Source organism: Pleurodeles waltl, chromosome 9, assembly GCF_031143425.1.
Source record: "Pleurodeles waltl isolate 20211129_DDA chromosome 9, aPleWal1.hap1.20221129, whole genome shotgun sequence".
NCBI classification, from domain to species: Eukaryota; Metazoa; Chordata; class Amphibia; order Caudata; family Salamandridae; genus Pleurodeles; species Pleurodeles waltl.
The window spans coordinates 5,113,569-5,138,049 of NC_090448.1; the positions used below are offsets into that span (position 1 = coordinate 5,113,569).

General features: G+C 50.5%; 1 protein-coding gene across 4 annotated transcripts in view; it reads left to right on the plus strand.

Annotated features, from left to right (window-relative positions):
* Nucleotides 1-24,481, plus strand: part of GLT8D1 (glycosyltransferase 8 domain containing 1) — a 142,374-nt gene that overhangs the window by 104,667 nt on the left and 13,226 nt on the right. For all 4 annotated transcript variants that reach the window (XM_069206066.1, XM_069206065.1, XM_069206067.1 and 1 more), the window contains 2 exons: nucleotides 17,414-17,526; nucleotides 20,903-21,069. In XM_069206066.1, coding sequence (XP_069062167.1) covers nucleotides 17,414-17,526; nucleotides 20,903-21,069 — 280 coding nt within the window. The remainder of the gene's footprint in view (nucleotides 1-17,413; nucleotides 17,527-20,902; nucleotides 21,070-24,481) is intronic.

Genomic DNA, 24,481 nt, shown 5'->3' on the forward strand with positions numbered 1-24,481 from the left:
GAGGAGACACAAAGAGTGTGTACCCACCCTCAGGGCTAGTAGCCATTAGCTACTAACCCCCCAGACCTAAACACGCCCTTAAATTTAGTACTTAAGGGCTCCCCTGAACCTAAGAATTTAGATTCCTGAAACTACAAGAAGAAGAAGACTGCCGAGCTGAAAAACCCCTGCAGAGGAAGAACAGAAGACACCAACTGCTTTGGCCCCAGTCCTACCGGCCTGTCTCCTGCCTTCCAAAGAACCCTGCCCCAGCGACGCTTTCCAAAGGACCAGCGACCTCTGAATCCTCAGAGGACTGCCCTGCTTCAAGCAAACCAAGGAACTCCAGAGGACAGCGGCCCTGCTCCAAAAGAACTGCAACTTTGTTTCAAGGAGCAGACTTAAAGACCCCTGCAACTCCCCGCAAGAAGCGTGAGACTTGCAACACTGCACCCGGCGACCCCGACTCAACTGGTGGAGAACCAACAACTCAGGGAGGACCCTCCGGCGACTCCGAGACCGTGAGTAACCAAAGTTGTCCCCCCTGAACCCCCACAGCGACGCCTGCAGAGGGAATCCCGAGGCTCCCCCTGACCGCGACTGCCTGAACTCCATTTCCCGACGGCTGGAAAAGACCCTGCACCCGCAGCCCCCAGCACCTAAAGGAACGGAACTCCTGTGCAGGACTGACCCCAGGAGGCCCTCTCCCTTGCCCAGGTGGTGGCTACCCCGAGGAGCCCCCCCCTTGCCTCCCTGCACCGCTGAAGAGATCCCTTGATCTCTCATTGAAATCTACAGAGAACCCGACGCTTGTTTGCACACTGCACCCGGCCGCCCCCGCGCTGCTGAGGGTGTACTTTCTGTGTGGACTTGTGTCCCCCCCCGGTGCCCTACAAAACCCCCCTGGTCTGCCCTCCGAAGACGCGGGTACTTACCTGCTGGCAGACCGGAACCGGGGCACCCCCTTCTCTCCATTGAAGCCTATGCGTTTTGGGCACCTCTTTGACCTCTGCACCTGACCGGCCCTGAGCTGCTGGTGTGGTAACTTTGGGGTTGCTCTGAACCCCCAACGGTGGGCTACCTTGGACCCAAACGTGAGACTTGTAAGTGATTTACTTACCTGACAAAACTAACAAAACTTACCTCCCCCAGGAACTGTGAAAATTGCACTAAGTATCCACTTTTAAAACAGCTTATTGTGTTTTATGTAAAAAGTATACATGCTAGTGTAATGATTTAAAGTTCATGAGGTACTTACCTGCAATACCTTTCAAATGAGATATTACATGTAGAATTTGAACCTGTGGTTCTTAAAATAAACTAAGAAAATATATTTTTCTATAACAAAACCTATTGGCTGGATTTGTCTCTGAGTGTGTGTTCCTCATTTATTGCCTGTGTGTATGTACAACAAATGCTTAACACTACTCCTTTGATAAGCCTACTGCTCGACCACACTACCACAAAATAGAGCATTAGTATTATCTCTTTTTGCCACTATCTTACCTCCAAGGGGAACCCTTGGACTCTGTGCATGCTATTCCTTACTTTGAAATAGCACATACAGAGCCAACTTCCTACATTGGTGGATCAGCGGTGGGGTACAAGACTTTGCATTTGCTGGACTACTCAGCCAATACCTGATCACACGACAAATTCCAAAAATTGTCATTAGAAATTGTTTTTGCAATTTGAAATTTTTCTAAATTCTTAAAAGTCCTGCTAGGGCCTGGTGTTAGTCCCTGTTAGCATTTCCTTTTAGAGTTTAAAAGTTTGGTAAAAGTTTGAATTAGATTCTAGAACTAGTTTTAGATTCTTAAAAAGTATTCCAACTTTTAGAAGCATAATGTCTAGTGCAGAGATGAATGTGGTGGAACTCGACACCACACCTTACCGCCATCTTAAGATGAGGGAGCTAAGGTCACTCTGTACACTAAAGAAAATAGTAATGGGCCCCAGACCTTCCAAACTACAGCTCCAGCAGCTTTTGGCAGAGTTTGAAAGAGCCAACCCCTCTGAGGATGGCAACACAGAGGATGATGATAGTGACTTGGAGGGTAATTCCCCCCTACCAGTCCTATCTAGGGAAGACAGGGCCTCTCAAGCTCTGACTCCACAAATCATAGTCAGAGATGCTGGTTCCCTTACAGGAGGGACCAACCTCTCTGAAATCACTGAGGATAACTCCAGTGAAGAGGACATACAGTTAGCCAGGATGGCCAAAAGATTGGCTTTGGAAAGACAGATCCTAGCCATAGAAAGGGAAAGACAAGAGATGGGCCTAGGACCCATCAATTGTGGCAGCAACATAAATAGGGTCAGAGATTCTCCTGACATGTTGAAAATCCCTAAAGGGATTGTAACTAAATATGAAGATGGTGATGACATCACCAAATGGTTCACAGCTTTTGAGAGGGCTTGTGTAACCAGAAAAGTAAGCAAATCTCACTGGGGTGCTCTCCTTTGGGAAATGTTCACTGGAAAGTGTAGGGATAGACTCCTCACACTCTCTGGAAAAGATGCAGAATCTTATGACCTCATGAAGGGTACCCTGATTGAGGGCTTTGGATTCTCCACTGAGGAGTATAGAATTAGATTCAGGGGGGCTCAAAAATCCTCGAGCCAGACCTGGGTTGATTTTGTAGACTACTCAGTGAAAACACTGGATGGTTGGGTAACTGGAAATGAAGTGCATGACTATGTTGGGCTTTATAATTTCTTTATGAAAGAACACATTTTAAGTAACTGCTTCAATGAAAAGTTGCATCAGTATCTCGTAGACCTAGGTCCAATTTCTCCCCAAGAATTGGGAAAGAAGGCAGACCACTGGGTCAAGACTAGGGTAACCAAAACTTCCACTGGGGGTGACCAAAAGAAAGGGGTTACAAAACCTCCTCAGGAGAAAGTGGGTGACACTAGAAACAAAGAAAAAGAGTCCTCTGTAGGCCCCCAAAAACCAGACCAGGTGGGTGGGCCCCGAGACACAACCCAAAACAAAGGTGGGTACCAGGGTAAGAACTGGGATGCCACTAAGGCATGGTGCCATAACTGTAGACAGACAGGGCACCACACCAAGGACACTTCTTGTCCCAAAAACAAACCCCCTAGCAAAATCCCAGGGGTGACCAGTGTAGCCATTGGGGATGACTCCTCAGATGAGGAGGTCTTCATAGCCTTCAACTGGAAAAAGGGCCCAACAGGTGAGTTGGAGATTCCAGAGGGAAGTAGACACTTCCACCACCTACTGGTGAATGGAATCCCGGCCACTGCCCTGAGAGACACTTGTGCCAGTCACACTATTGTGCATGACAGGCTGGTGTTCTCAAACCAGTACATCCCAGGTGAGATGGCCAGAGTAAGAGTTAGCCCAGACAGGGTCACTGATAGGCCTGTGGCTTTTGTGCCCATAGAAGTGGGTGGGACTTTTAGCTGGAGAAGGGTGGTAGTCAGTACAGACCTCCCCCTTGATTGTCTCCTTGGAAATGACTACCCAGAGGTTAGTCAGAGCCCAAGAGAGGAACTGGTCCAGTGCCAGTCCTCTCCCAAGGATTCTGGAGTTCCTGCCTCTGCAGTAAATGCAAGTAGGCCCCAGAAAAAAAGGAAAAGAAAACAGTGTAGGAAGGGTGGACAACCTTTAGCCAAGGTTCCAGCAAGCCAAGGAGATTTTGCTCCAGTAGGGGAGAACTCCAAAAGTGGCACTGGTAAAGTCCAACCTGACCCACAAGAAGTCCTGGCTAGTCAGGCAACTGTAAAGCCTGAGTGGGTGGGTCCTCAGCTAACAGAAGAAAGAGTGGAAGAAGGGTGTTTACTACAAGATGTGGTAACCCCCCACTCTAATACAGCAGACAGGCACCCTGAACCCAAAGAAGCTTTTAACTTAGCCCCTTCCCTTGTAGGTGAAGAGCTAAAGGTGTGGTTCTGGGCACTGACAGCTGTCAGTGGCCTCTGCTGGGTGTTAGCCTTTATGGCTGCACTATCCTTGGCATGGTGGTCTGACCCCATGCCAAATAGCAAGTTAGGCCCCCTGACCCTGTTGGTCATGGTGGGGTTAATCCAGCTCTGGGTAACCTCTTTGGGTAAGCTAGGGGTGACCCTGGCTAAGATAAGATTAGCAGAGGTGGATACCTCTAACCCCAAAATAGAGAGAATGGGTGAAGACATAAAAAGCTCAGACAAGAGGCAGTTCAGACTAGGTCCTATCACTGTGGAAGTGGGTCAGTTCCCCAGAGGGAATGACCTGAACAGGAGGATGTAAGGCAGAGTAGGCCCTGCAACAAACCAGCCTATTTCCTCTACTCTTCCTCGCCTGACAGACTAGGAAGACTCTCCCAGCTTTGGCTGAGTCTCCTGGCCTGTGGGCTGGGGGGGGCTTGTGTAAAGAAATGGCTCCCTGTTGCAGTTACCCCCCACCTTTTGCCTGATGCTGACTTGACTGAGAAGTGTGCTGGGACCCTGCTAACCAGGCCCCAGCACCAGTGTTCTTTCACCTAAAATGTACCATTGTTTCCACAATTGGCACAACCCTGGCACCTAGGTAGGTCCCTTGTAACTGGTACCCCTGGTACCAAGGGCCCTGATGCCAGGGAAGGTCTCTAAGGGCTGCAGCATGTCTTATGCCACCCTAGGGACCCTTCACTCAGCACAGACACACTGCTTGCCAGCTTGTGTGTGCTGATGGGGAGAAAATGACTAAGTCGACATGGCACTCCCCTCAGGGTGCCATGCCAACCTCCCACTGCCTGTGGCATAGGTAAGTCACCCCTCTAGTAGGCCTTACAGCCCTAAGGCAGGGTGCACTATACCACAGGTGAGGGCATATGTGCATGAGCACTATGCCCCTACAGTGTCTAAGCAAAACCTTAGACATTGTAAGTGCAGGGTAGCCATAAGAGTATATGGGCTGGGAGTCTGTCAAAAACGAACTCCACAGCTCCATAATGGCTACACTGAATACTGGGAAGTTTAGTATCAAACTTCTCAGAATAATAAACCCACACTGATGCCAGTGTTGGATTTATTAAAAAAATGCACACAGAGGGCATCTTAGAGATACCCCCTGTATTTTACCCAATTGTTCAGTGCAGGACTCACTGGTCTGTGCCAGCCTGCTGCTGAGAGACGAGTGTCTGACCTCATGAGGTGAGAGCCTTTGTGCTCTCTGAGGACAGAAACAAAGCCTGCTCTGGGTGGAGGTGCTTCACACCTCCCCCCTGCAGGAACTGTAACACCTAGCAGTGAGCTTCAAAGGCTCAAGCTTCGTGTTACAATGCCACAGGGCACTCCAGCTAGTGGAGATGCCCGCCTCCTGGACCCAGCCCCCACTTTTGGCTGCAAGTCCAGGAGAGATAATGAGAAAAACAAGGAGGAGTCACTGGCCAGTCAGGACAGCCCCTAAGGTGTCCTGAGCTGAGGTGACTCTAACTTTTAGAAATCCTCCATCTTGTAGAAGGAGGATTCCCCCAATAGGGATAGGAATGTGACCCCCTCCCCTTGGGAGGAGACACAAAGAGGGTGTCCCCACCCTCAGGGCTAGTAGCCATTGGCTACTAACCCCTCAGACCTAAACACGCCCTTAAATTTAGTATTTAAGGGCTCCCCTGAACCTAAGAATTTAGATTCCTGAAACTACAAGAAGAAGAAGACTGCCGAGCTGAAAAACCCCTGCAGAGGAAGAACAGAAGACACCAACTGCTTTGGCCCCAGTCCTACCGGCCTGTCTCCTGCGTTCCAAAGAACCCTGCCCCAGCGACGCTTTCCAAAGGACCAGCGACCTCTGAATCCTCAGAGGACTGCCCTGCTTCAAGCAAACCAAGGAACTCCAGAGGACAGCGGCCCTGCTCCAAAAGAACTGCAACTTTGTTTCAAGGAGCAGACTTAAAGACCCCTGCAACTCCCCGCAAGAAGCGTGAGACTTGCAACACTGCACCCGGCGACCCCGACTCGACTGGTGGAGAACCAACAACTCAGGGAGGACCCTCCGGCGACTCCGAGACCGTGAGTAACCAAAGTTGTCCCCCCTGAGCCCCCACAGCGACGCCTGCAGAGGGAATCCCGAGGCTCCCCCTGACCGCGACTGCCTGAACTCCATTTCCCGACGGCTGGAAAAGACCCTGCACCCGCAGCCCCCAGCACCTAAAGGAACGGAACTCCTGTGCAGGAGTGACCCCCAGGAGGCCCTCTCCCTTGCCCAGGTGGTGGCTACCCCGAGGAGCCCCCCCCTTGCCTGCCTGCACCGCTGAAGAGATCCCTTGATCTCTCATTGAAATCTACAGAGAACCCGACGCTTGTTTGCACACTGCACCCGGCCGCCCCCGCACTGCTGAGGGTGTACTTTCTGTGTGGACTTGTGTCCCCCCCCGGTGCCCTACAAAACCCCCCTGGTCTGCCCTCCGAAGTCGCGGGTACTTACCTGCTGGCAGACCGGAACCGGGGCACCCCCTTCTCTCCATTGAAGCCTATGCGTTTTGGGCACCTCTTTGACCTCTGCACCTGACCGGCCCTGAGCTGCTGGTGTGGTAACTTTGGGGTTGCTCTGAACCCCCAACGGTGGGCTACCTTGGACCCAAACCTGAGACTTGTAAGTGATTTACTTACCTGACAAAACTAACAAAACTTACCTCCCCCAGGAACTGTGAAAATTGCACTAAGTATCCACTTTTAAAACAGCTTATTGTGTTTTATGTAAAAAGTATACATGCTAGTGTAATGATTTAAAGTTCCTGAAGTACTTACCCGCAATACCTTTCAAATAAGATATTACATGTAGAATTTGAACCTGTGGTTCTTAAAATAAACTAAGAAAATATGTAAGGAAATGCCTGCTTGGCATGGTTACCCCCTGACTTTTTGCCTTTGCTGATGCTATGTTTTGAATTGAAAGTGTGCTGAGGCCTGCTAACCAGGCCCCAGCACCAGTGTTCTTTCCCTAACCTGTACTTTTGATTCCATAATTGGCACACCCTGGCACCCATATAAGTCCCTTGTAACTGGTACCCCTGGTACCAAGGGCCCTGATGCCAGGGAAGGTCTCTAAGGGCTGCAGCATGTCTTATGCCACCCTAGAGACCCCTCACTCAGCACAGACACACTGCTTACCAGCTTGTGTGTGCTAGTGAGAACAAAATGAGTAAGTCGACATGGCACTCCCCTCAGGGTGCCATGCCAGCCTCTCACTGCCTATGCAGTATAGGTAAGACACCCCTCTAGCAGGCCTTACAGCCCTAAGGCAGGGTGCACTATACCATAGGTGAGGGTACCAGTGCATGAGCACTGTGCCCCTACAGTGTCTAAGCAAAACCTTAGACATTGTAAGTGCAGGGTAGCCATAAGAGTATATGGTCTGGGAGTCTGTTTTACACGAACTCCACAGCACCAAAATGGCTACACTGAAAACTGGGAAGTTTGGTATCAAACTTCTCAGCACAATAAATGCACACTGATGCCAGTGTACATTTTATTGCAAAATACACCACAGAGGGCACCTTAGAGGTGCCCCCTGAAACCTAACCGACTATCTGTGTAGGCTGACTGGTTCCAGCAGCCTGCCACACTAGAGACATGTTGCTGGCCCCCTGGGGAGAGTGCCTTTGTCACTCTGAGGCCAGTAACAAAGCCTGCACTGGGTGGAGATGCTAACACCTCCCCCAGGCAGGAGCTGTAACACCTGGCGGTGAGCCTCAAAGGCTCACCCCTTTGTCACAGCACCGCAGGACACTCCAGCTAGTGGAGTTGCCCGCCCCCCACTTTTGGCGGCAAGGCTGGAGGAAACAAAGAAAACAACAAGGAGGAGTCACTGGCCAGTCAGGACAGCCCCTAAGGTGTCCTGAGCTGAAGTGACTCTAACTTTTAGAAATCCTCCATCTTGCAGATGGAGGATTCCCCCAATAGGATTAGGGATGTGACCCCCTCCCCTTGGGAGGAGGCACGAAGAGGGTGTACTCACCCTCAGGGCTAGTAGCCATTGGCTACTAACCCCCCAGACCTAAACACGCCCTTAAATTTAGTATTTAAGGGCTCCCCTGAACCTAGAAAAACAGATTCCTGAAACTACAAGAAGAAGAAGACTGCTGAGATGAAAAACCCCTGCAGAGGAAGAACAGAAGACACCAACTGCTTTGGCCCCAGACTTACCGGCCTGTCTCCTGCCTTCCAAAGAAACCTGCTCCAGCGACGCTTTCCAAGGGACCAGCGACCTCTGAATCCTCTGAGGACTGCCCTGCTTCAAGAAAGACAAGAAACTCCCGAGGACAGCGGCACTGCTCCAAAAGAACTGCAACTTTGTTTCAAGGAGCAGACTTAAAGACCCCTGCAACTCCCCGCAAGAAGCGTGAGACTTGCAACACTGCACCCGGCGACTCCGACTCGACTGGTGGAGAACCAACACCTCAGGGAGGACCCTCCGGCGACTCCGAGCCCGTGAGTAACCAAAGCTGTCCCCCCTGAGCCCCCACAGCGACGCCTACAGAGGGAATCCCGAGGCTCCCCCTGACCGCGACTGCCTGAACTCCATTTCCCGACGGCTGGAAAAGACCCTGCACTCGCAGCCCCCAGCACCTAAAGGAACGGAACTCCTGTGTAGGAGTGACCCCCAGGAGGCCCTCTCCCTTGCCCAGGTGGTGGCTACCCCGAGGAGCCCCCCCCCCCCTTGCCTGCCTGCGACGCTGAAGAGATCCCTTGATCTCTCATTGAAAACCATTGTAAACCCGACGCGTGTTTGCACACTGCACCCGGCCGCCCCCGCGCTGCTGAGGGTGTACTTTTTGTGCTGACTTGTGTCCCCCCCGGTGCCCTACAAAACCCCCCTGGTCTGCCCTCCGAAGACGCGGGTACTTACCTGCTGGCAGACCGGAACAGGGGCACCCCCTTCTCTCCATTGAAGCCTATGCGTTTTGGGCACCTCTTTGACCTCTGCACCTGACCGGCCCTGAGCTGCTGGTGTGGTAACTTTGGGGTTGCTCTGAACCCCCAACGGTGGGCTACCTTGGACCCAAACCTGAGACTTGTAAGTGATTTACTTACCTGACAAAACTAACAAAAACTTACCTCCCCCAGGAACTGTGAAAATTGCAGTGTCCACTTTTAAAACAGCTTATTGTGTTTTATGTAAAAAGTATACATGCTAAAGTAATGATTCAAAGTTCCTAGAGTACTTACCTGCAATACCTTTCAAATGAGCTATTACATGTAAAATTTGAACCTGTGGTTCTTAAAATAAACTAAGAAAAGATATTTTTCTATAACAAAACCTACTGTATTGGCTGGATTTGTCTCTGAGTGTGTGTACCTCATTTATTGTCTATGTGTATGTACAACAAATGCTTAACACTACTCCTTTGATAAGCCTACTGCTCGACCACACTACCACAAAATAGAGCATTAGTATTATCTCTTTTTACCACTATTTTACCTCTAAGGGGAACCCTTGGACTCTGTGCATGCTATTCCTTACTTTGAAATAGCACATACAGAGCCAACTTCCTACAAAATATATTTTTCTATAACAAAACCTATTGGCTGGATTTGTCTCTGAGTGTGTGTTCCTCATTTATTGCCTGTGTGTATGTACAACAAATGCTTAACACTACTCCTTTGATAAGCCTACTGCTCGACCACACTACCACAAAATAGAGCATTAGTATTATCTCTTTTTGCCACTATCTTACCTCCAAAGGGAACCCTTGGACTCTGTGCATGCTATTCCTTACTTTGAAATAGCATATACAGAGCCAACTTCCTACAGTCACTATTAGTTATTGCTATTTGCACTGTTTTCTAACCTTTTCTATGCCTATTTCCGATTACTAGTGTATATATTTAAGGTAATACTTAACTCCTAAGTGTGTATCACCTGTCTAGTATTTTGTGGTGATTTCTTCCAAAAATAAAGTCTCTTTATTTTTGTAACACTGAGGGGCTCATTCCGAGTCCGGCGGGCACCGCCCGCCGGGCGGAAACCGCCCAAAGACCACACCGCGGTCAAATGACCGCGGGGGTCATTTTTACTTTCCCGCTGGGCCGGCGGGCGATCTCCAGAAGATCGCCCGCCGGCCCAGCGGGAAAGCCCCTGCAATGAGGAAGCCGGCTCCGAATGGAGCCGGCGGAGTTGCAGGGGTGCGACGGGTGCAGTAGCACCCATCGCGATTTTCACTGTCTGCATAGCAGACAGTGAAAATCATGGTGGGGCCCTGTTAGGGGGGCCCTGCACTGCCCATACCAGTGGCATGGGCAGTGCAGGGGCCCCCAGGGGCCCCACGACACCCGTTCCCGCCATCCTGTTCCTGGTGGGTTTTACCGCCAGGAACAGGCTGGCGGGAAGGGGGTCGGAATCCCCATGGCGGCGCTGCAACCAGCGCCGCCATGGAGGATTCCCTGGGCCAGGGGAAAACCGTCGGGAAACCGCCGGTTCCCCTTTTCTGACCACGCCTTTACCGCCGCGGTCACAATAGCCCTGGAAGCACCGCCAGCCTGTTGGCGGTGCTTCCGTTGCCCTCCACCCTGGCGGTTTCAACCCGCCAGGGTCGGAATGAGGGCCTGAGTGTTTTCTTTCATGTGTGTAAGTGCTGTGTGATTACAGTGGTATTGCATGAGCTTTGCATGTCTCCTAAATAAGCCTTGGCTGCTCATCCACAGCTACCTCTAGAGAGCCTGGCTTCTAGACACTGCCTACACTTCACTAAGAGGGGATACCTGGACCAAACCTGTGGAGAACAGGGGTACTCCGGTTCCAGTCTGCCAGCAGGTAAGTACCCGCATCCTCGGGGGGGCAGACCAGGGAGGTTTTGTAGAGCACTGGGGGGGACACAAGTAGGCACACAAAACACACCCTCAGCGGCACAGGGGCGGCCGGGTGCAGTGTGCAAAGCAGGCATCTGGTTTTGTATTGGATTCTATGGAGGGGCCCGGGGGTCACTCTGGCGGTGCAGGCAGTGCACACGGGGGCTTTTCGGGCCAGCCACCGACTGGGCTAGGCAGAGGGTCGCCTGGGGGTCACTCCTGCAGTGAGGTTCGGTTCCTGCTGGTCCTGGGGGCTGCGGGTGCAGTGCTTGGTCCAGGCGTCGGGTCCCTTGTTACAGGCAGTCGCGGTCAGGGGGAGCCTCTGGATTCTCTCTGTATGCATCGCTGTGGGGATCCAGGGGGGTCGTCTCGGGTTACTCACGGGGTCGCAGTCGCCTGGGAGTCCTCCCTGTGGTGTTGGTTCTCTGGATCTCGAACTGGGGGCGTCACGTGCAGAGGGTGAAGTCTCACGCTTTCGGCGGGAAGAGTGAGGTCTTTGAAAGTTGCAGAAAAGTTGCAATATTGTTGCGGTTTGTTGAACAGAGCCGCTGCTCACGGGAGTTTCTTGGTCCTTAGGTTCAGGACAGTCCTCTGAGGCTTCAGAGGTCACTGGTCCTTGTTGGATGCGTCACTGTTGCAGTTTTTCGAGTCAGGAGACAGGCCGATAGGGCTGGAGCCAAAGCAGTTGTCGTCTCTGTTGTCTCTGCAGGGCTTTCAGGTCAGCAGTCCTTCTTCTTGGTTCAGGTTGCAGGAATCTGATTTCCTGGGTTCTCATGTGCCCCTAAATACTAAATGTAGGGGTGTGTTTAGGTCTGGGGGGCAGTAGCCAATGGCTACTGTCCTTGAGGGTGGCTACAGTAAATAGCATAGAAAGCAATAAGCATTGGTAAAAGCGATAGCAAATGGGGAGGATCCTAGGGGATGGCCAAACCATATACTAAATAAGTGGAATGTGAAAGGCAGTTGTAAGGAAATGCCTCCTTGGCATGATTACCCCCTGACCTTTTGCCCTTGCTGATGCTAAGTTTTGATTTGAAAGTGTGCTGAGGCCTGCTAACCAGGCCCCAGCACCAGTGTTCTTTCCCTAACCTGTACTTTTGTTTCCACAATTGGCACACCCTGGCATCCAGGTAAGTCCCTTGTAACTGGTACCCCTGGTACCAAGGGCCCTGATGCCAGGGAAGGTCTCTAAGGGCTGCAGCATATCTTATGCCACCCTGGGGACCCCTCACTCAGCACAGACACACTGCTTGCCAGCTTGTGTGTGCTAGTGGGGATAAAAAGAGTAAGTCGACATGGCACTCCCCTCAGGGTGCCATGCCAACCTCACACTGCCTACAGGCATAGATACGTCACCCCTCTAGCAGGCCTTACAGCCCTAAGGCAGGGTGCACTATACCATAGGTGAGGGCATAAGTGCATGAGCACTATGCCCCTACAGTGTCTAAGCAAAACCTTAGACATTGTAAGTGAAGGGTAGCCATAAGAGTATATGGTCTGGGAGTCTGTCATGCATGAACTCCACAGCACCATAATGGCTACACTGAAAACTGTGAAGTTTGGTATCAAACTTCTCAGCACAATAAATGCACACTGATGCCAGTGTACATTTTATTGTAACATACACCCCAGAGGGCACCTTAGAGGTGCCCCCTGAAACCTTAACCGACTACCCGTGTTGGCTGACTGGTTTTAACAGCCTGCCACACACCAGACATGTTGCTGGCCACATGGGGAGAGTGCCTTTGTCACTCTATGGCTAGTAATAAAGCCTGTACTGGGTGGAGATGCTTATCACCTCCCCCTGCAGGAACTGTAACACCTGGCGGTGAGCCTCAAAGGCTCACCCCCTTTGTTACAGCACCCCAGGGCATTCCAGCTAGTGGAGTTGCCCGCCCCCTACGGCCACGGCCCCACTTTTGGCGGCAAGGCCGGAGGAGATAATGAGAAAAACAAGGAGTCGTCCCTGGCCAGTCAGGACAGCCCCTAAGGCATCCTGAGCTGAGGTGACTCTGACTTTTAGAAATCCTCCATCTTGCAGATGGAGGATTCCCTCAATAGGATTAGGGATGTGCCCCCCTCCCCTCAGGGAGGAGGCACAAAGAGGGTGTAGCCACCCTCAAGGACAGTAGCCATTGGCTACTGCCCGCCCAGACCTAAACACACCCCTAAATTCAGTATTTAGGGGCCCCCAGAACCTAGGAACTTAGATTCCTGCAACCTAAGAAGAAAAGGACTGCTAAGCTGAAAAACCCTGCAGAGAAGACGGAGACATCAACTGCTTTGGCCCCAGCTCTACCGGCCTGTCTCCCCACTTCTAAAAACACTGCTCCAGCAACGCTTTCCACAGGGACCAGCGACCTCTGAAGCCTCAGAGGACTGCCCTGCATCTAGAAGGACCAAGAACTCCCGAGGACAGCGGCTCTGTTCACCAAAGACTACAACTTTGCAACAAAGAAGCAACTTTGAAACAACACGCGTTTCCCGCCGGAAGCGTGAGACTTGGCACTCTGCACCCGACGCCCCCGGCTCAACTTGTGGAGAACAATCACTTCAGGGAGGACTCCCCGGCGACTGCGAGACCGTGAGTAGCCAGAGTTGACCCCCCTGAGCCCCCACAGCGACGCCTGCAGAGGGAATCCCGAGGCTCCCCCTGACCACGACTGCCTGCTTCAAAGACCCGACACCTGGTAAAGGCACTGCATCCGCAGCCCCCAGGACCTGAAGGATCCGACCTCCAGTGCAGGATCGACCCCCAGGTGGCCCTCTCCCTTGCCCAGGTGGTGGCTACTCCGAGGAGCCCCACCCTTGCCTGCCTGCATCGCTGAAGAGACCCCTTGGTCTCCCATTGCTTTCTATTACAAACCCGACGTTTGTTTGCACACTGCACCCGGCCACCCCCTGTGCCGCTGAGGGTATACTTTCAGTGTGGACTTGTGTCCCCCCCCGGTGCCCTACAAAACCCCCCTGGTCTGCCCTCCGAAGACGCGGGTACTTACCTGCTGGCAGACTGGAACCGGGGCACCCTCTTCTCCATTGAAGCCTATGTGTTTTGGGCACCACTTTGACCTCTGCACCTGACCGGCCCTGAGCTGCTGGTGTGGTAACTTTGGGGTTGCTCTGAACCCCCAACGGTGGGCTACCTTGGACCCAAACTTGAACCCCGTAGGTGGTTTACTTACCTGCAAAAACTAACAAACACTTACCTCCCCCAGGAACTGTTGAAAATTGCACTGTCTAGTTTTAAAATAGCTATATGTGATTTATGTGAAAACTGTATATGCTATTTTGCTAATTCAAAGTTCCTAAAGTACCTACCTGCAATACCTTTCATTTGAAGTATTACATGTAAATCTTGAACCTGTGGTTCTTAAAATAAACTAAGAAAATATATTTTTCTATCAAAAACCTATTGGCCTGGAATTGTATCTGAGTGTGTGTTCCTCATTTATTGTGTGTGTGTATGTACAACAAATGCTTAACACTACTCCTTTGATAAGCCTACTGCTCGACCACACTACCACAAAATAGAGCATTAGAATTATCTCTTTTTGCCACTATCTTACCTCTAAGGGGAACCCTTGGACTCTGTGCATGCTATTCCTTACTTTGAAATAATATATACAGAGCCAACTTCCTACAGCAGTCCCCCATTGAAGGACGTGGAATCAGTGTAATGGAGCTGGAGGAGCTAGGAACCCCAAGAATTGAGTACCAAAGGGACCCCCAGCGACCACGAGAGCAGAGGTAAGTACCCGGTCTTCCCCAAAACCAACTGAAGGACTTTGGAAAAGGATTATGCAAGACACAGCCAAAACTGTAAGAACCCAAAAGTGGATCCTGACAGAAGAGGACCTGCAAAGGCAGGGGACCAAGTCCAGTTTGTGATGGAGTGTCCGGTTGTGGCAGCAGACACTACCCATCATTCTGTGGATGCAGGACCAGGTCACAGTGGACGAAGAAGGTCAGCAGTGCAGCACAGGAGATAAAGAGAAGTCCACTAAGTGATGCAAGTGATGTCCCACATCGGCAATCGAGATGCAGTTGGTTAGTGGTGCTGAAAAACCACCAACAAGCCTTGGTAAATGCAAGAGACGGGGGAAGAAGGTTTGCAAGGCTGAAGAGAACCAGCAAGGTCAAGGGGATTCGATGCAGAGTTGGGAGTCTGGGGTGACCCTCAGCTACTGGGAGAGTCACAAGACTCAAGAAGGGGAGGCAGCCCCCACAAGCAACCCATTGGCAGCAGGCTCAGTAGTCGCAGTGAGGCCCACTCAGCACACCTGAAGAGGAGCCCTGCGTCACTGTAGCAGCAGGCAGGAGACTGTGCTTTGCAGGAAGGAGTGTTGGGGGCCGGGGCGATATGGAGCCTGAAGATCCCTTGGAGGAGGAGCAAACAAGCCTTGGTAGCTGCGAGAATCACGGTGCACAGGGGATACTGTCATGCAAGGAGAGGCAAAGACTTACTGTCTCCTACGTTGCACAGCTGGCAGAGAGGACCAGGGGCACCACTCCAGACCACCAACTGCAGGGTCCACGCTGTTCCAGAGTAGAGCAGACCCACGCTGCCAGTCATCGTTGCAGTTGGTGCCTCCAGATGCAGGGGAGTGAATCCTTCACTCCAAGAGAGATTCCTTCTTATTTCTTGTGCAGGCAGAAGACTCCTCGCCCTCAGAGGATGCACAGCCAGGGAAATGTTGCAGTTGCTGGAAGGAGCCGGAGAAACAATGTTGCAGAGCGGAGTCGTCACTGAAGTTGCAGATTGCTGGTTCCTGGAGGGTCCACTTGCAGTCTCAGTGGCCAGAAGATGAAGTAAACGATGCAGAGGAGTCCTGCTGGAATCTTGGACGTTGAATCTGGGGACCCACCCAAGAGGGAGACTCTAAACAGCACAGGAAGGTGTATTGGTCACCTAGGAGGGTGACCACCTAACAGAAGGGGGCTGTGACGTCACCTACCTGTCCTGGCCACTCAGATGCTCCCAGGAGTCTCTGCCCACCTTGGATTCAAGATGGCAGAATCAAGTGGCCACCTGGAGGAGCTCTGGGCACCACTCCTGGGTTGGTTCCTATGTCCAGTTTCGCCCCAGAGCAGGGACCGGGGGTCCCTGTACTGGTGCAAACCGGTTTATACAAGGAGGGCACCAAATGTGCCCCTCAAATCATACTGGTGGCTCAGGGAGGCTACCCGTCCCAAGCCATGTAACACCTATTTCCAAGGGAGAGGGTGTTGCCTCCCTCTTCCACAGGAAATCCTTTGTTCTGCCTTCCTCTGCCTTAGATGGACAAGGAACAGGAGAGCAGAAACCTGCCTGAGGGGTGGCAGCAGCTTGGGCTCCCGGAAAACGCCAGAAGACTGGTAGGAGCAATGATGGGGGTCCTCTAAGGAGCCCCCAGAGAGCATGGAATCATACAACCAATACTGCCAACAGTATTGGGGTATGATTCTGACATTTTTGATACCAAACATGCCCAGGTTGGGAGTTACCATTGTGTAGCTGGACACAGGTAGTGAGTGACCTGTGTCCAGTACAGGGGTAAAATGGCTTGCCCGCACTTACGAAGTCCAGTGTAATGGAGCTGGAGTTTGTCGGGACACCTCTGCTCATGCAGTGGTGCCCTCACACACAGCTATGTGCGCCCTGCTCTCTGGACTAGGAGGGCCTACTATAGCGGTGACTCACACTGATCTGATGCGGTGACCTGTAGTGAAAACGGGTGCAGTGCCCTGCAGTAAAAGGGTGCATGCACCGGCTCACGCAGGCTGCAGTGGCAGGCCTGAAGACACATTTTGCATGAGTTCCCATGGGTGGCACAATACTTGCTGCAGTCCATGGGGAACCTCTAGAACCCCAAAGCCCCGGGTACCATATACTAGGGACCTATATGGGGGCAGTCTGCCAATTGTGGGGTGGGCAAAGTCCTAAGCAACCAAATTTAGAGGGCGAGAGCACAATCACTGGGATCCTGGTTAGCAGGATCCCAGTCAAAACAGTCTAAGCATACTGGTAGCAGGCAAAAGTGGGGGTAACCATGCCAGGAAGAGGGTACTTTCCTACAGGCAGTAAGGGAGCATCAGGTTTTCTGGTATTGTGGCACTTTGCTTGGTGTGACCTTAAATAAGGACTGGGACCTCAGTCTTGCACTGTCAAGTGACTGACAACAGTGCACTTCTACAAACTTACAATCACATGTTGGTATGTGGTGCTGTTTGAAATCATCATTGCATGTTCATTGGGTCTGTGTTTTGTTTTTGTTAAAGGCTGTTTCAAACGTTCAGTTTATTTGAAATCATTGTTCAACAGATTCAGACTTTTTTGATTTGTAAATTGTGTTCGACTTGCAGTGTCTGCTTTTTTAAATAGATCTGCTTTTCTTAAAGTAAGTGAAACTCCCTGCCCTGCCACACTACCCAACCACTCTGCACCCACATACGGTGCCGACGTGATCGCCCGCTGGGGGACACAGCGTCTTCAATGTGGGCCCACTGGGCAAAGGTTAGATGAGCTAGGACCACTGTTCAGTTGTAGTGTGCTGGCAGCAGCCATGAGTGCAGAGAGATTGACAGTTTTTGCATTGCGGACCCTTTCAGTGATCCCCCTATACGTCATTCTCCTTGCTTCTACTGAGTTGTACTCATGCACATTTTCTGTACGTTTCTGCAGACGACATTCGCGAACTGTATGACACGCCGCTAAAACCTGGATACGCTGCAGCTTTCTCTGAAGACTGTGATTCAGTTGCCTCCAAGTTCCTTGTAAGAGGAGCAGGAAATCAGGTATGTTGTGCAGGAATATTCTGTGTTGAATTGATAATCTGTGGTTTTACACACACCATGACCATGTCCATGTCAGTCTCATGAGTAGAGTTCAGTGGAGCAGCGCACCCTGCTTCTGGAAGCCTTGGAACTACTCAGAAGAGGCGCCTTGAAACATCTGCATACCTCACAGCTTCAGTTTTATTTTAACTTTATTCTTATTATAGGTCTTGGCTCAGTTCGCAGGATTTGTGGCAGGACGTCACACTTTGACATGTTTATTTGCAGGTCATAGTTAAACCTTCTCAACACTGGGGAATAGGATGCTCTCTTGAATGTATATCTTGTTTTTTTCCCCTTTGCACTGCGTCCCTTGTGTGCGCGGGCATCTCCCCAGGATGCCAGGCAGTGGGGTCTGTTGGAGTTATTTGGATGGGGGGGCCGACATTTGACTTGGCAGCAGCGGCAACATTTACTTTCCTCTTGTGAATGGGGAGTGCTTCATTCTGTGGGTTTGAGGGGTCTCTCAATCTTTAGACAGGCGTGGTTATGTAGGTCATCCGCTGGGAGACCTTCTCCGTTGCCTGGTTTAGTGGGTGGCAGTCTGAGAGGTCATGGACAGCGCAGCCCACCTAGTGGTCTTGGTAAATGGATGCCAATCTGAGCTAAGCTTTAGGGGGCATTTGAGTTTAACCTACTACCAGAGGTCTGGAGCATGGGCGCTGGATGTTTTGGTCACACTCAGTGCCCACATTTCACCTCGCATAGCCGCGGCTCTAGGATGTGATATTCATGTGAATCAAAATTGGGGGAGCAAAGGTGGCGCAGTCTGGGATCAGGTGGTGGCGAAGCAATTCACCATTTGTGCTGCAGAAGAGAAAGTGAAATGGACACAGCTATATCTGCAGGGGTTGGTGCTGCTGTGCCATAATTAGCCCTTGAAGTGATCAGTTCAGAGAGGAGGTAGACCCCTCTCTTCTGAAGAGGGTGGAGGGCTCTCTGCGGTGTAGGGAGAGTGTGAGTAGCGGGCCTCACTGCACCTGCTGCTCCACCCAGGGAGAGTTCTGCTTCCTTCTTCATGCACTCCATCCAGCTGCAGGTCGGCTGGTGATAGAATGGTGTTTTCTCATGAGGGCATATTCCGGCTCTGGGGATGAGGGTTGTACCTGGCCTTGTATGGTGAGCCCAGGGACCATCCTCTCTGGAGCCGTCAGCGAGGCCCGCTCCTCCACCTGCAGGGGCTGACTCTAGCGCAGACCTTCATCTTGTACCAGCAGCAGCACATTCTGATTCGCAGTGGAACACAGCATCTTAATATCTGTTGCATGACCTTTACAAAGCTTTAGAATTTAATCCAGGCCCCAAAACAAGTCATATTCACAAAATCCTCCTCTCATCCAGGACAAGCACCCAACATGGAAGTTACAAATGTATAAATCTCTGAAAACCTTTAGCATTTTTCTAGCGGTTGGTTAAAGCTTTTCGTTCACCCATTTGTTGTTCGCTAATCATTTCCCCTCTGGACTTGCCAGGGACCATGCTTGCTTTAGTTCAAATGCTGCAGGGCTGAAATCATGGAGCAGAGAGTTCAACTTTCATGAAGATCTGCACCAGGTCTGCAGAGCTTCATGTGCCTCGTAGTGGATTAAAAAATGAGGAGGTTACATGGTGACTGATAATGTTTGAGAAGAAAGTGATTTTACAAGATCCACTCCCAACATTGTACTGAAGAGGCTAGAACCCAGATATGAACCTTCAGGGTTTTCCTCCTTTTCTTCTAAGATGCCCTGTTCCCACACATCTGTCCAGGCACACCACAAGGGCAGGCCCTCAAGAGCATCCCACAGTGTACTTTACCATGGTTGGAGAGATTATATCCATACTGCGTTCAGTGGTGTCCAGATCTCTCTTGTTACTCATGCACTTTGAAGGGACCCGAACCCATGGCACGTGTGACGCTTCGACATCAGGACTTCATATGTGGACTTTCTGTCCGGCCTTTTGCTTATACCTGTGCTATCTCTCCTCTTCTGTACATAGTTGTGACCCACTTATGGATGAGTATTAACCTGAGCTCTCCCTCCTCTTCTACATATAGCCATGAACCACATCTGGATGAGTATCAGCATGAGCTCTCCCTCTTATTTCACATATAGTATAGCCGCAGACGACATCTGGATAAGTATCAGCCTGAGCTCTCTCTCTTCTACATTTAGTATAGCCGTGGACCACATCTGGATAAGTATCAGCCTGACCTCTCCCACCTCTTCTACATATAGTATAGCTGTGGACCACATCTGGATGAGTATCAGCCTGACCTCTCCCTCCTCTTCTACATATAGCCGTGGACCACATCTGGATAAGTATCAGCCTGACCTCTCCCACCTCTTCTACATATAGCCGTGGACCACATCTGGATAAGTATCAGCCTGACCTCTCCCACCTCTTCTACATATAGTATAGCCGTGGACCACATCTGGATGAGTATCAGCCTGACCTCTCCCACCTCTTCTACATATAGTATAGCCGTGGACCACATCTGGATGAGTATCAGCCTGACCTCTCCCTCCTCTTCTACATATAGCCGTGGACCACATCTGGATAAGTATCAGCCTGACCTCTCCCACCTCTTCTACATATAGTATAGCTGTGGACCACATCTGGATGAGTATCAGCCTGACCTCTCCCTCCTCTTCTACATATAGCCGTGGACCACATCTGGATAAGTATCAGCCTGACCTCTCCCACCTCTTCTACATATAGTATAGCCGTGGACCACATCTGGATGAGTATCAGCCTGACCTCTCCCTCCTCTTCTACATATAGCCGTGGACCACATCTGGATGAGTATCAGCCTGACCTCTCCCTCCTCTTCTACATATAGCCGTGGACCACATCTGGATAAGTATCAGCCTGACCTCTCCCACCTCTTCTACATATAGTATAGCCGTGGACCACATCTGGATGAGTATCACCCTTTCCCCTGACCATCTTTCGACGTCTTCACATTCCCGGGGGTTTTCACTCCTGCGATCTCCCGTTCATGGTTTCCAGTGATGGATTTATCAATACATGCACCCAGAAAGCCCCTTAGGGGTGCCCCCTGAAAACCTACCAGCCTCTGGTCTCAAATATTTTAAACCAAATTCCTCAAGAATCCTGTTAAGCAGTGAAACACATTTATGGCTGATGGAACCTGTATAAAGCAAGGGTGTTTTGTTTCTCGTTGACCTGCCCACTCTAAATATGATTCTCTGTTGTGTAACAAATAAAAAAAAGTGTTTGATTTCTGCCCAAGTGTGTTGCCTGTGGAGGAGATGAACCTTCATTTGAGCTTCATGTGATAAGCCACGCCCACACACCCTTGTAAACTCTTGTGTCTCTTCTCCACCCACAGTTGAATTACATTGGATTCCTTGATTTCAAGAAGGAGACAATCCGGAAGCTGGGCCTGAAAGCAAGTGCCTGCTCCTTCAACCCTGGAGTCTTTGTGGCTAATCTGACCGAGTGGCGGCGTCAGAACATCACAGGCCAGCTGGAGAAGTGGATGGAGCTCAACACAGTGTAAGTGGAAATGGCAGCTTCTCTCAGCAGTCTTGCACCCTGGAGCTGCTGATTGCTTAGAGCAGAGTGTCTGCTGTGACTATAGCATCTCCCAGCAGTTCTGTGCCCTGATCCTCGGGACTTTCAGAGACCAGATCTACTCTGACAATAGATCGTATCACAATTGATCTATCTCTGAACGTGCTGGGCTTCCAGGGTCCTTTCTGTGACAGTAACTTTTATCAGCAGCTATGCTGCCCCTATCCATTGAATGCTCAGGGTGCGTGCTTTGATGAAAGTTTCTGTCAGCACCTCCCTACCCGGAGTGCGTTAGCCGGTCAGTCTGGCTGTGCTGTAAACGTCACTGCATCTTTGCCCCTGGATGCCCGAAGGCACATTCTCAAAGACATGCTGTCTCATAGGAAATCTGTGAGTGCCTCTTCTCCAGGAGCCTGGTGGAAAGAAACATGTATGAGCCCTGTGTACATAGTTGTTGCAAAGGGAACCCTTTTTGGGTGGTCACCTCCATTTTTTCATTTGTTAGGGACACACCTGCTGGTAATATTACTTTCTCACATAGGGATACTGCTATCCAGTCCCCAATGTGTGCACTCTGACCCCTAAAACATGTCATAATTGGCTTAAAACCTCATTGGCACATTTACCTTTCCTGTAAGGCCGTAGTGAAAGCTGCAGGTGTTTACCCACGGCACAGGACGCTGCGTGCCACTCATGGCCTGCAGCACTTACTATTCATCCCCTACAGTGCCAGTGACCCGGTCCAAAACAACATTGTTACTTGTCGGGCTATAGCTGGCACATTGGAAAGTCAAATTTGACCAGTACCAGCTTCAGACTCCATTCAAAGACCTACTGTTATATTTAATAAAAATACAATGCAATGGTGTGAGGAAACGGGGTGGTTCTGCAACTTCACCGTGTAATTCACTCACCAACCCCTTTAGGACCCTTGGGTTTCGTTTGTCAACCCTTCGGCACAACCCCGAGTGGCTGCGGCTCTGAGCAGCGAGGCTTATACAGGGGAACAAGTCTAGAGCACGTAAACAGCACCAAAAGAACTGAAGAGGAAATACACAAGACACTCGAGAAATCCAACGCTAACTTTATAAAAAATGCTGCATTTTTATGTATTTTTTTTAAACTACAACAAAAAAGATCCACGGGGGAGTTCCGGAATTATAGATTTTATGAGGTAGAGTAAATATGCACTTTTTATTCCACCGCAAACAAGTACTGGCAATCAACGAACTTAACACTTAGAAAATGTTAAACAAAAAGTCTTGACTAGTTGTAATGCGGTCGTTTAGAGTTACTTTGGGCAACCAACTCCGACAGAGAGCCAGTCAGGGGACCAGTAAGGTCTTCAGACACAGTTACCTCAACAGGTGGAGCAGTCTTCAGTCACGGGCACCTTTATCTTTTGCTTTAGGTTCCTATGGAAGTGGTCCTGATACAAGGGATACTGGGTGCTGAAAATGCTCAAGGATGCTATGGATGGGATGCGGTCAGTGGGGCCCTTCCTGCCACTATTCCTCATTCCAGGGGCTTTTGGTCCTGGACTACCAGTCAACTGGTATTGTGGTAACTCGTCTTCTGGATGACCAAGCAGCTCTCTGATGACTCTCCCAGGTCCACCGGACTCTGGTGCAACTTTGAGTGTCTGGTTCTGGCCTCTAGTGGAGGTCTGGAAGTCGTTCACATGTCTCCCCAGGAGGGTAGAAGGCTGTCTCAGTACAGACTGTGTGTGCAACAGGAAGACCAGTTGTGGTGGGGCCAGGAACGTAATTAACTTCAAAGGGGGTTCCCCTGTCAAAAGAAAATGTGTGACAAATAGAAAGGCTCCACCAGCTTTTGTCCTCTGAGTCAGCTTGGCACCAAGTCCACTAGGGAGGAAAGCTCCCCCAAGACCGGTTTTACGTAGCCACAGAGGAGGGGACGTTTCATTACTTTGGCTACATCTCTGGTGGGCTCACAGGCTCTGCACAAGGGGAGATGGATTTTGAGACTGAAGATCCTTGTGGGATTTTTTGCAGAGAGGAACTGCTGAAAAAGTAGATACATTTGCCCTCAGGAACTTTTCCCCTAATGGGCAGTGAGTGCCCAGGAATGACCTCACCCAGTAGCTGGTCCGAGGCATAAAAGTGGCTTGCCAAAACCCCCTCTGAACACTTTCTGGAACTACAGAAGATCAGAAGAGGACTGGTCCTGCTGTCTGTGACCTGAGAGAAGCCCTGAAGGACTGAACCTGCTCCCCCTTGTGCCCTGCACCAAGGATTAAGAAGCAGGATCCAAGGGTAAGCTGGCTGGCCTGCTGTGCGGCTACAGGGACACAACGAGCTGAAAAAGGCCTTTTGCTGGAAATGCACAGCTGAGCCGTATCAACTGGACCTAGACTGGACATTCCTGTTGACCTCTGAGTGACACCCTAGGGGTCTGTAAGCGGCCTCCTCTGATATCCGAGGGGCTTTGGAAGTGTACACTTGTTGTTTGGGCACCAGAAAAATGTGTGGAAACGTTTTTGAAATCTTTTCTTACAGAGCTTCAGTGGGAGCTGCTAGAAATGGTATCCGACGAGCAGTTCCACATCATCGGATTGAATTACAGCTTTGTCCCTCTCAAAGTTCCTTTATCTCCGAAAACGTTACTGTATGAAAGTGGATTGTAATGTGGTGTGGTTGTGAGACCTCACCATGTATTAATGTCACATTCTCTATCAGGTCAGATTTCCCGGCTGCCAAAATATAGACCCCATTAAATCCTGTGGGATTTATATTTTGGCAAACAAGAAATCCTTCACCGTTGTGATGGAGTTACCCATCCACCAAACTCTAAATCAGGCCAGAGTCTTAATCAAAGAAACAAGTTTAAAGCATTTAGACAAAAAAAATAGTCAATAAGTAAGAAGCATGTACCAGTGCAAATCCGACACCAATTTAAAGAAATAGAGTATATATTTAGTTTTAACTAAACACCAAAAAGGTTGGGATTTTGTTGCTGAGGATACCGGATGCTGAAGGTTCGGGAGATGGTGAGGATCCTGTGAGGAGGGGTGAATCTTCCAGTAGCCACTCTGGGGTCAACACCCATCAGGGGTTGTTTCTGGCTTCAGGACTATTTCTCCCACGATACACCAGTGGAGTCCAGCACAGGTCCAGTCCCAGCTCGTCACCTAGTCTGCCAGGTACAATGTGGTCTCAGTAGTTCCTTGCAGGTAAGCAAATCTTTCTTGTAGGGAGTCCAGAGCCCTCTCTGACTTCTGTCATGAACTCACAACCTCAGAAGCCTTGTGATCCTCAGGAATCGATCTCCCAGGCTACTCTTGGCGATGAGCAGTGAGCAGGCATTCCTGGGCAGCTGAGCTCTCAAATGCAGGCTTCTATCGCTTGTATGGGGGCTGGCAACCCAGCCCTTG